Source organism: Salmo salar, chromosome ssa18 (assembly GCF_905237065.1).
Source record: "Salmo salar chromosome ssa18, Ssal_v3.1, whole genome shotgun sequence".
In the NCBI taxonomy this organism is placed as follows: domain Eukaryota; kingdom Metazoa; phylum Chordata; class Actinopteri; order Salmoniformes; family Salmonidae; genus Salmo; species Salmo salar.
Window position 1 is genome coordinate 63841361 of NC_059459.1, and position 12164 is coordinate 63853524.

Genomic DNA, 12164 nt, shown 5'->3' on the forward strand with positions numbered 1-12164 from the left:
ATCATAAACTAATAATTATTACATTTTAGTCATTTTTTTTTTTATTACATGTTCATCTTCAAATAATATTTTTGCAGGAATCTCCTTGCGAATGATTTTGCCGAAGATTGTATTTCCGCCGGCCTGGGCCTACACATTTTGTTACCCTTTCCTGATATGATTTTATACGTTAGTCTTGTCGGGCACGAACACTTGTAGCTGAATGCATTACTAACAACACCTTAAAAACATTCCCATGCGGTTTCATTACGCATATCTCACAAATCATTTACATAAACGCCTCTGCACGCTACATTTTGGTATTTCTTCCTGTTGACAGTTGCAATGGTCAAAACAATAACAAGCAGTACAAATGGATTTATACATTTTCTTCCTTTCATTTTGGTCTAGGTGCCAGTTCCCACATCGTAAATGGTATGCCCTGCAGGGTTTTCTCTCTATACTCTATAATATTACTTGGTGATGAAAAGGAAATCATATGATGATAAACATATATGTGTAGCTGTAGAGGGTTAAAGGTGATGACTTATGCCACCCCAGGCTTAAACAAGAGCTTGGGGAGCACAGATGTCATAGAATCAGGTTTCAATATATGAACAAGATTTAAAACTCTGCATTTTAGTACAAAGTACTTTGGTTTACAGTGCACACAAATAACTGTGAGTCCATCAAGGGGTGTGTGTGTTTGCAATCCAAACAAAGGCCTATTCTGCAGTATTTCCTGGCCTTGGGTTGAGTTGTACTCTCCTAACCTTGTCATGGCAAGTCCAGGGGGGAGAGGAAGAAGTCCCTGAGCTTGTTCCTTGTTTCACTTGCAAGCCGAGTCTCCCTGGCTCTTGGAGATTGTTGTCCTCTGCCACAACCCTCCTCCACTCTCCAGGTTGGTAGTTACCAGAAGGGAGGGACGTGTCAGCAAAAGCGGAAGGCACGTATCTAGCGTTTGGCTCATGAGCTTCATCTGTGGAAGACAGGTTGTTGTGGAGGGCCACACATGCCTTCACAATGTTCTTAGCCTTTTCAGGGGTACACTCGATTGGACAACCAAGAATCCTAATCTTTGCAGCCATGATGCCGAATGCATTCTCTATGACTCTCCGACAACGAGAGTGGCAGCAGTTGTAGGTACGCCCAGGTTCATTGAGATGGACAACTGAATGAAAGGTAACAAAAGAATATATGTCAGATATAAAATATAGCTGATTTGGTCAAGAACAAAAAACACCATACCATTTACCAGTAACCATATTCCAAAAGCCTTGATAAAAAGCCATAAGACTCCTGAACGTCTTGTCAAATGGCTACCCAGACTATTTGCATTGCCCCCCCCCCCCATGACGAAAACGCCACTGCTACTCTCTGTTGTCATCTATGCAGTCACTTTAATAACTCTACCTACATGTACATCATTGTACCTGTTGTATCATCATTGTACATTGTACCTGTTGTATTCGGCGCATGCGACTAATACAATTTCACTTCATTTGATTTGATATAGAGGTGCATACATGTTTACAGTAACAAGGGAAATTAGAAACAGAAAAAGTTAAATTGATTCCAACATTCTATTATCAACATACCGGGATATGGGCAAATGAGGTTCTCATGTAGGGGGAAAGCTGCATCTCCCAGGAAAACATGAGGATTTGGCGTTGTGGTACCTGGCAGGACAGCTGGCGGGTGTAAATCGAGGATCTTCTACAGCAGTTTGGACCCAAAATAACTCTCTTAAAACACTCCACCATCGCTTTTCTGCCGTATGCCCCTACATCCACCACTGTGAACCTGTAGCGGGCATCACACACTGCCATCAAGATAATACAACAGCCAAGTTGTATTCCTTTTCACATCTAAATGCTCACCTCCTCTCACTTTTTCCCTTCATTTGTGGACTTCAATGCACAATACATCAGCTGTATGTGACCAGGCGGGGAAAAAAAACTTCCACACCATATCATAACCACCACACACAGCCTACATCCTTGTCACCATATTAGCTAAAGTAACGTCATAGTCTTCATAGCTAATAGAACTAACGTGTTAGTAAACCTGCTTCAATCATGCAGTAACGTTACAGTGTATACTGTCAGTAAGCAGTTTAGCACTTAACACCAGCGGGCCCTGGTGGCAATAAATTAGTAAAACCAAATGCTTTCCTTGACTTGGAAGAGATCCAGTGTTATGTTGGATTGTTATAGCCAGCTAGCTAATATAGCATCCCTCTGTTTGAGCAGCGTGTTTGAGTAGGCTAAACTAGCTAGCTGCATTTTCTAGGTTAATTTGTTCAAAACTATTGTCTTTCTCTCTCTTTAAGTCAACTACTCATCACATTTTACTCACTGCAGTGCAAGCTAGCTGTACCTTATGCTTTCAGTACTAAATTAACTACCTGATCCTTTGATTGGGTGGACAACATGTCAGTTCATGCTGCAAGAGCTCTGATAGGTTGGACGTCCAACGGAAGTTGTCATAATTACTTTGCAAGTATGGAAGGGGGTGAGAACCACGAGCCTACTAGGTTTTGTATTGAAGTCAATGTACCCAGAGGAGGATGGAAGCTAGCTGTCCTCCGGCTACACCATGGTGCTACTCTACAAAGTGCTGTTGAGGCTACTGTACACCTTCATTGCAATCAGTGTGTTTTAATAAATTATTCGGTGATGTGAATATATTTAGTATAGGTTTATCTAAAAAGGAACTTTTGAAATGTTTTACAATTTACATTTTTATGAAATTCACTGTTCTTTGTTTAGGTGTGTTGTCACTTCCTTGTTTGGCCGTAGATGGTTATTACCAGATCATCGCCCTCTACTGTCCCTGGGTAATATTGCTGCTTTCCCCCCCTTTTTCAATTTTTCAAGCGACCTGGTCTTTTAAGGGAGTATGCGAGCACTCTCGTTCGGTTCGCCTAGGAGAGTTTGGCAAGCCGCCAGCCAAACCGAAGTATGCTGATGCCTTTAGCATAGGTGCTACCACAATCATGTGATTTGTACCGCATACAAGTTAAAGTATTGGATTCTTCACACAAAACACAAATCCCAATCCACTACCTTTAAGCTTTTTTTTTTATTATATGAAAGCAAGCTTCTTTTCTTTTTTTTAAAGACCACCATGCTTGATTGAGTGAGGTTTTTTTCTTGTAGTAATGTCATGCCTGCCTCTATTTTCGTAATAAACCTTTGTTTTGTAGCAATACATTTAATTTAGAAAAAATCTTTCTTTGGTCAGTGGGTGCCCAACATAACAACAGGTGGTGGTGTGTTGGACACAGTCACTCATATATAGAGGTCTATTGTGCCTGTCTCCACTCCTGAGTTTCTGTAACCTTTAGCTTACCTGTGCAATATTGACATAAGCTCAGAAACACTTGTTTTGCATACATGGTCCTGTTTTATCAATTGCTGACACACATACACACACATAAATCAGTCCATGGACAGCCACATCATATTTAGACACACAATTACTGGATTGGACTAAATTGCTTTTGGTATCTTTTAGTTGTCACTGTATTAGACTAAGCATAGTTGATTTGATGTTGAAATGCTGAAGTTGAAATTGTGTTGGAATAGTAGAGGCAGCTCCTGTTTTCTTTTCGACTTGCGGTAACTCTCTGCGCGTGGTTCTAAATCAATGGTTGTTTAGTAGTCCGAAAATGAAGGAAACATTAACTTGCTTGACCATGCTGTAGGTCATGTAACTGCTTGTTACATGCAATATCCTTTGTGCACTTCACCGGACAGATGTTGCTCTCCGGTTTTGTGACGACACAAAGGTGTGGTTGAATTTATTCTGCCACTGTGTCTTCTTATTATCTCGGCCTTAGGCCTAAATATCACGGCGGCAAGGCAACCAAGGATGCCATTTGCAGTGCTATTGTACCCTTTAATTTGGCCTCTGCCAAAAGGTCTGGGCATTAATGGCACAGGTAATGTGCTCGTAAAACAGCAAGGGTTGCTGGTTTAAACCCTGGTCTGCTGGCTGTTGCCCTCTAATAGCTAAAATCAGTTAAAGTTTGTTTAGAAGTTACCATGGACAGTCAAGAGTAATTGTTTACAGTTTTCAAAAGATGAATATCTCAATTGATTGCGACAGTCTTCCATTGTAAAATATGACTCAATACTGATTGAAAGCAAAGTAAAGGAAAACGTTTTTAGGTCACGGATTTTTGAAGGTTGTATAACTCAGCCATAGAAACTCAACAAATATATACCAAGTATACTAGAGCCACGTCTTTCTTGTGCCTTTTACAGCTTGTTTCTGGCCTAAAGCGTTGCAGAGTTATACATCTTATATAAAATCAGGGTTTGGGGAGTGCATTAGCCCCCTCCTCTCACCCTGTGCCATTGGAATGGCCATGCACTGCAGAGTTGTTGACGTAATTTGTCCAGTATCCAGATCAGAGCTGTACATACAATCAAGACGGTCAAATGGCACTGTTGATCAGATAATATTTGGATAAAAATGTCAAGAAGACAGGAGAAGGAGCGCACTGGAATCTATTTTAGATGTTCGAAAGTGGTTTGTTTTTCTGATTCTAGCAATCATGCATTGGCCCACTGAAATATGGCTAGCTCTTACCGTAACTTGGACTATGTAGTAGATAGTTAGCTCGTGTTGCAAAAGTCCATTGCATGCATTGTAAGGTAATGACAATTTGCCCAACGTTTGGTGTTGGTTTTGAACTGATGTACGTTAACTAGCTAGGCACCGAAGACGTGGATGTCGATTTAAGGCAGCCCCTCGCACCTCTCTGATTCAGAGGGGTTGGGTTAAATGTGGAGACACAATTCAGTTGAATGCATTCAGTTCTACAACTGACTACAGTTGAAGTCGGAAGTTTACATACACCTTAGCCAAATACATTTGGCTAAGGTGTATTTCAGCTTTTATTTATTTCATCACATTCCCAGTGGGTCAGAAGTTTACATACACTCAATTAGTATTTGGTAGCATTGCCTTTAAATTGCTTAACTTGGGTCAAACGCTTCGGGTAGCCTTCCACAAGCTTCCCACAATAAATTGGGTGAATTTTGGTCCATTCCTCCTGACAGAGCTGGTGTAACTGAGTCAGGTTTGTAGGCCTCCTTGCTCGTACGCGCCTTTTCAGTTCTGCCCACAAATTGTCTATAGGATTGACCTTATAGGTCAATCCTATATAGGACCTTGTTTTTGTTGTCCTTAAGCCATTTTGCCACAACTTTGGAAGGATGCTTGGGGTCAATGTCTATATGGAAGACCAATTTGTGACCAAGCTTTATCTTCCTGCCTGATGTCTTGAGATGTTGCTTCAATATATCCACATAATTTTCTTTCCTCATGATGCCATCTAATTTGTGAAGTGCACCAGTCCCTCCTGCAGCAAAGCACCCCCACAACATGATGCTTCCACCCCTGTGCTTCACGGTTGGGAGGATGTTCTTCGGCTTGCAAGCCTCGCCCTTCTTCCTCCAAACATAACGATGGTCATTATGGCCAAACAGTTCTATTTTTGTTTCATCAGACCAGAGGACATTTCTCCAAAAAGTACGATCTTCTTCCCAATGTGCAGTTGCAAACCGTAGTCTGGCTTTTTTATGGCGGTTTTGGAGCAGTGGCTTCTTCCTTGCTGAGCGGCCTTTCAGGTTATGTCGATATAGGACTCGTTTTACTGTGGATATAGATACTTTTGTATCTGTTTCCTTCAGCATCTTCACAAGGTCCTTTGCAGTTGTTCTGGGATTGATTTGCACTTTTTGCACCAAAGTACATTCATCTCTAGGAGACAGAACGCGTCTCCTTCCTGAGCAGTATGACGGCTGCTTGGTCCCATGGTGTTTATACTTGTGTACTATTGTTTGTACAGATGAACGTGGTACCTTCAGGCGTTTGGAAATTGCTCCCAAGGATGAACCAGATTTGTGGAGGTCTACACATTGTTTTCTGAGGTCTTGGCTGATTTCTTTTAATTTTCCCATGATGTCAAGTAAAGAGGCACTGAGTTTGAAGGTAGGCCTTGAAATACATCCACAGGTACACCTCCAATTGACTCAAATTATTTCAATTAGCCTATCAGAAGCTTCTAAAGCCATGACATCATTTTCTGGAATTTTCCAAGCTGTTTAAAGGCACAGTCAACTTAGTGTATGTAAACTTCTGACCCACTGGAATTGTGATACAGTGACTTATAAGTGAAATAATCTGTCTGTAAACAATTGTTGGACTTGCCAAAACTATAGTTTGTTAACAAGAAATTTGTGGAGTGGTTGAAAAACGAGTTTTAATGACTCCAAACTAAGTGTATGTAAACTTCCAACTTCAACAGTAGGTATCCCCCATTCCTTTTCCTTTATGTTTTGTGGGAAAATGTAGCACTGGCATTTGGAGTGAGTTAGCTTTTGTGTCGAGGTCAGCTGTTGTTGACTGGCTCTAACTAGCTATTGGCTGAAGTTATTTGTGTAACAAACCTTCTGCCATAAACAAATTTAACAAGCTCCCTTTCTTTGCCTGTTTGTTAGCTAGCTAGCTAGCTTTCGGCAGACTGGTGTTAGCTAGCTAGCCTCAATATATACCAGCTTTAATACCACCATATAACTAGTTATCTACAGTAGCCTATAGGTTTGTTCTCATATACTTCTTATGACTTGCAGCATGTTGCTCAAGCCCATTAGAACCGAGGTAAAGTCAGTTTCATGTTGGATATTTGATGGATATTCGCGCTTTCAAATCTCAATAGCTTTCAAACCACTTGAGCCACAGACTCCAAATAAGTGTCATGATGTTTGAAAAATTGAGCACAACATTGCACAGGTCTTATTTTGACAATTAGGACATTACCTAGCTTTCCAAAGCAAATAAATGTGGGAAAGTGAGCAGCATTTTGTATTCCTAGTTGAATTAGTTAGGGAGCGTAAATAAAGTACAAACTTTTTTTACATTCGAATTCCAATAGCTCCTTGGTCATGAATACTGACTTCAACCAAGGTTCAGAATGTCCACTGACTACCCTTCTATATTGCACACCCTTTGGTTTGTCCATTTTCATCACACGTTTTTACATTAAAAAAATGTAACTTTCTAATTTCAATAGCTCCTTGGTCATGTGACCTATTGGACTCAATCAAGGTTCAGAATGTACACTCAGTGGGCCTACACATTGCATACCCTTTAGTTAGTCCATTTTCATCTCACACGTTTTTACATAAATGTTTCTAACTTTCTAATTTCAATAGCTCCTTGGTCATGTGACCTACTGGACTCAGACAAGGTTCAGAATGTACACTCAGTGGGCATTTACATTGCACACCCTTTAGTTTGTCCATTTTCATGGGCTGGGCTCGAGCCGCGGCTGGGGGAGCAGTCGCTCTGTCGCCCTCTTCTCGGGAACCGTTGGAAGTTCGTTGTGCGGCCCATCTCGCGGTCTCTCGTGCGTCGTCGCACAAGGGGCTGCGTCCGGGGGTTGTCGGGGTGGTGTCAGTCGGCGGGCCGAAGGCGGATCAGTGGGAGGTTGGGTCCGGTGGTTATGTATTATTTCATAGTTTTGATGTCTCCACTCTTTGTTCTACAATGTAGAAAATAGAACAAATGAAGAAAAACCCTTGAATGAGTAGGTGTGTTCAAACTTTTGACTCGTACTGTATGTGTTGTGATAATTGCGTTTTTTTTCCCCCTACAACCTTTCATATGCCGTTCGACCATGAAATATAGGCCTAAGGCCAAGACAATAGGAAGATAGTAGCAGAATTAATTCAACCACACCTTTGTTTTATCACTAAATTGGAGAGCAATATCTGTCCGGTGAAGTCCACAAAGCATATTGCATGTAACAAACAGTTACATGACGTACAGAATGGTAAAGTAAGTTAATGTAGAACCACAGAGTTACCACAAGTCAGAAAGAAAACAGGAGCTGCATCCACTATTCCAGCACCATTTCAGCATCATCAAATCACCTCTGCTTAGTCTAATACAGTGACAACTAAAAGATACGGAAAACAATTTAGCCCAATCAACGTAAGCTAAATATGATGTGGCTGTCCATGGTTTCAGATTTTTAAAGAAAGATATGATTGTAGGGAGATTTGAATTTAAAATTGAGCTTCAATCAATCCCATACTCTGTAATGAGTATGTCCGATTAATAGAGTGTACCTACTTGTAGAAAGCACAGTAATAAAGAAATATTTCATCCTGATATTCATCAGAATTTCACTGAACCCACACTAACTGTACTCCACGAGGTTTCTCGCTAAAGTATGGTAGACCTCCATTGCCAACACCTCAATTTCTGTAAAACGAAACTCCACCGGGGCCAACTTCCATTGTAGGTGTTTTATGCTGCTGCCGCCACATACCAAAACAGTACAAACGTTGATCTCTGTGTTGCAACTTCACTCTTCTCAGGCTTTATAGTTAAGACGAATAGAAAGGTAAGATTACAAATGACATGTATCTGTAAAGCTAGTTGCCAATCGCTAAAAACATATACCATCTTCAACTAACAGCACATTGTTTTAACCGCAGTCTCTTCTTTTGGTTTCAGTCTAGTCAATATTTTATTGTAGACGTTCATTACGATGATGGATCTTGTATGTTATACTAACATGACTTATTTGGCTATTTGATTTAATCGAATGAGGTGTGTTTATACTTTTCCCACTAATAAGAAACCAGAACTACTCTGAATTAGTGATGAAGAGAAACTTGAATGGTTAATTAGAAAATAAGTCTTCGTGGTTGCAAATCTTATTTCAAAAGCATGGAAGATTCGACAAGATACACTATATCATTGAAATATAAGGTTTTTGTTTTGTTTTTCAATAGTCTCGTTTTCGTGTGTATTTTTGTATACCGTATATGTAAACGTCAATATATAATTATTTCCTTTTGCTATTGCAAATACAATGTCTTGTAACCCGATGTGGCCTGGGCATCCTGAAGATTCAAGAAACTATAATAATTAAATCAATCAAAAGTAAGGTTCGATTAATATATCTGTCAGAAAACAATGAGTATTTTGCATAGGCTATCGTTTCATATAATTTTGATGTGCACGTGGTGGGTCAGTTATCGTATCTAGCAAGGTGACTGAACGGTATTGGCTGTAAAATGTGGTACTATAAGGAAGGGAAAGTATGATTTTATGTCATAGAAAAGTTGGTACTGCAGTCACATCAGAACATCATCCTACAGATAGAGCAATCATGATGATTTTCAAAGTGAATCTTTGATATTATTCAATATTAATCTTCAACATTATTTGATACAGGCACAGGTCATTGTTTGCAGCAACAACAAAACATTTTTGGAAATGTTACAACATGTATTTTAAAGAGATATATTACTATAAACATGATTTAAATTTGACATTATTATTGTTCAAGATACATTAAACATGCTAATGTTTCATATCTATACTGAATAGAAATATAAACGCAACATGTAAAGTGTTGGTCCCATGTTTCATGAACTGAAATAAAAGATCCCCAAAATGTTTCATATGCACAAAAAAAGCTTATTTCTCTAAAATGTTGTGCACAAATTTGTTTACATCCTTGTTAGTGAGCATTTCTCCTTTGCCAAGATAATCCATCCACCTGACAGGTGTGGCATATCAAGAAGCTGATTAAACATCATGATCATTACACAGGTGCACCTTGTGCTGGGGACAATTAAAGGCCACTCTAAAATGTGCAGTTTTGTCACACAGCACAATGCCACAGTTGTCTTAAGTTTTGAGGGAGCGTGCAATTGGCATGCTGACTGCAGGAATGTCCACCAGACCTGTCGCCAGATAATTTCATGTTCATTTCTCTACCATATGCCGTCATTATAGAGAATTTGGCAGTACGTACAACAAGCCTCACAACCGCAGACCATGTGTAACTATGGCAGCCTAGGACCTCCACATCCGGCTTCTTCACCTGCGGGATTGTCTGAGACCAGCCACCCAGACAGCTGATGAAAATGTGGGTTTGCACAACTGAAGAAACGTTTCAGGGAAGCTCATCTGCATGCTCTTCATCCTGACCAGGATCTTTACCTGACTGCAGTTTGGCGTTGTAACCAACTTCAGTATGCAAATGCTCACCTTCAATTTCCATTGCCATGCTGGTGAAGTGTGCTCTTCATGGATGAACGTCGGTTTCAACTGTGCCAGGCTGATGGCAGACTGCGTGCATGGCGACATGTGGGCGAGCGGTTTGCTGATGTCAACGTTGTGAACAGAGTGCCCCAGGGTGGGGGTGGATTTATGGTATGGGCAGGCATAACACAAGTATCGATGTGTACGACAGCGTGTTCGTTCCCGCTAATATCCAGTAACTTTGCACAGCCTCTGAAGAGAAGTGGGGCAACATTCCACAGGCCTGATCAACTCTATGCGAAGGAGATGTGTCTTGTTCCATGAGGCAACTAGTGGTCACACCAGATACTGACTGTTTTTTTTTATCCACGCCCTTACCTTTTTCAAATCTGTATTCTCAGTCATGTGAAATCCATAGATTAGGGCCTAATTCATTTATTTCAATTGACTGATTTCCTTATTTGAACTGTAACTCAGTAAAATCATAGAAATTGTTGCATGTTGCGTTTATATTTGTGTTCAGTGTAACTACTTCCTTTCATGGATTTAAAACCTCTTATCAGACCGGTGCATCTCTCTCCCCACTAAATGTAATTCCTTCTCTTCCTCCCCATTTCTTTCTTCCCTCCCTCCCTCCCTCCCTCCATTCCTTCCTTTCTTTATCCCTTCTCTTCCTCCCACCTTCCCTTTCTCCCTACCTCCTTCTTTCTCATTGGGTGTGGTGTAGCCATGGCTGTCCACCAGCAGCAGATCACCACTGTAACAACCACCCAGAGGTCCGGGGATTGGAGCACAGGACTGTGTGACTGCTGCTCTGACATGGGCACCTGTAAGTCATCATAGAGTCGCTTACCTAATATGCTCATCTCAAAACCCAGAACCAAATCTAGATTTATGTTTTTATTTTGTAATGTATATATTTTTTTAGTTACTTTTTTTCTTCCTCGGGCTCTTCTTTCAGAGTATATATTCATTATATATTTAAATTAAAATCAGTCTGTCGTGACTAGAGACTAGTTCGAAGCGTCTTGCACTTCATATACTTTAACATAAAATCTCTGATTTCCTGAGAGAATACTGTACCAAGAACCAGACATATACCCTGATACCCCCCAGCCCCAGGGACCCGACCTTCCCAGGGGAATCAGCTAACTTCCTGCATTTGAAACACATTTTGCCATTGTGCAGAGAGAAACATATGCAGTTTTATAATGCTATTCTACACGTATTGTCCTGAGGCTAAGAGAAAATGTTGCAGTTTTAAAGCTACATTTCCTGCAAATCTATACTTGTTGCCATGTGGGGGGATGCAGTTTTATAGCTCATCTCATACTTTGCAAATCTTACATTTACAGGAAATATGTCACACTGAATTTTAGGGGATGGGAGGGTCTAGGAGAAACGACCTCACTGGATAATGAAAAACAGAAAGCTCGAACCAAATGTGTGACGTCACATTCCAGTAACAGAGTGGGGGCTGTGTTAATGGAATGTCAATAAACTGGTGAAATCAGATCCTTAAGCGGTACAGGGAGGGACAGAGTTACATTTTAGCAGACGCTCTTATCCAGAGCGACTTACAGTAGTGAATACATACATTTCATACCATGCTTTTTTTTTTGTACTGGCCCCCCATGGGAATCAAACCCACAACCCTGGCGTTGCACACATCATGCTCTACCAACTGAGCCACAGGGAAGACCTAGTTGGTTTCATTAGGACATTTTACGCCAACATCCACAGTGAACAGGAGAGAAAGCTGAATTATTTTGATGCCATCCCTGCCCATCCATTATCGTATACTTATTAGTCGGTTTCCCTAAAAATAAAGAGTTGATCTGTGGTTGTTGAGAGCTCTCTAGAGACAGAAGGAGAGGGGCAGAGGGAGGAAGTTAGGAGAAATGATCAATGGAGAGAAGGAAGAAAGATCGGGAGAGAAGAGAAATATGTGTTGAAAATGAGTTCATTTACATACATTTGTTTATAGTTTTACCCCTATTTTCACTCTATGATCAAACATTGTTTCATGACATTCTAATCTGTTGTATATGAACTATCAAGTGTTACATACTATGTTGACTTTCAATTGTGTGTGTGTCTCCCAG

The 12164-nt window shown here is 40.5% G+C and overlaps 1 protein-coding gene and 2 long non-coding RNA genes across 5 annotated transcripts in view; 1 reads left to right on the forward strand and 2 right to left on the reverse strand.

Annotated features, from left to right (window-relative positions):
* Window positions 1–4846, reverse strand: LOC106577642 (uncharacterized). Its single transcript, XR_001322177.2, has 3 exons — window positions 4579–4846; window positions 1578–1782; window positions 1–1150 (listed from the first exon to the last, which is right to left on the reverse strand). It is a non-coding gene; the product is annotated as an uncharacterized lncRNA (long non-coding RNA).
* The window catches only part of LOC106577641 (placenta-specific gene 8 protein), a 10145-nt gene continuing 2427 nt past the window's right edge, over window positions 4447–12164 (forward strand). The window contains exons 1-2 of one of the 3 annotated variants that reach the window (XM_014155939.2): window positions 4447–4507; window positions 10787–10888. In XM_014155939.2, coding sequence (XP_014011414.1) covers window positions 4462–4507; window positions 10787–10888 — 148 coding nt within the window. In that variant the 5' untranslated portion in view covers window positions 4447–4461. Of the gene's footprint in view, window positions 4519–8115; window positions 8405–10786; window positions 10889–12164 lie in introns of those variants that run through there. The other 2 variants (XM_014155940.1, XM_014155941.2) reach the window with 2 other exon arrangements.
* On the reverse strand, window positions 7121–10664 carry LOC123728737 (uncharacterized). The gene is made up of 2 exons (XR_006760484.1): window positions 10066–10664; window positions 7121–7537 (listed from the first exon to the last, which is right to left on the reverse strand). It is a non-coding gene; the product is annotated as an uncharacterized lncRNA (long non-coding RNA).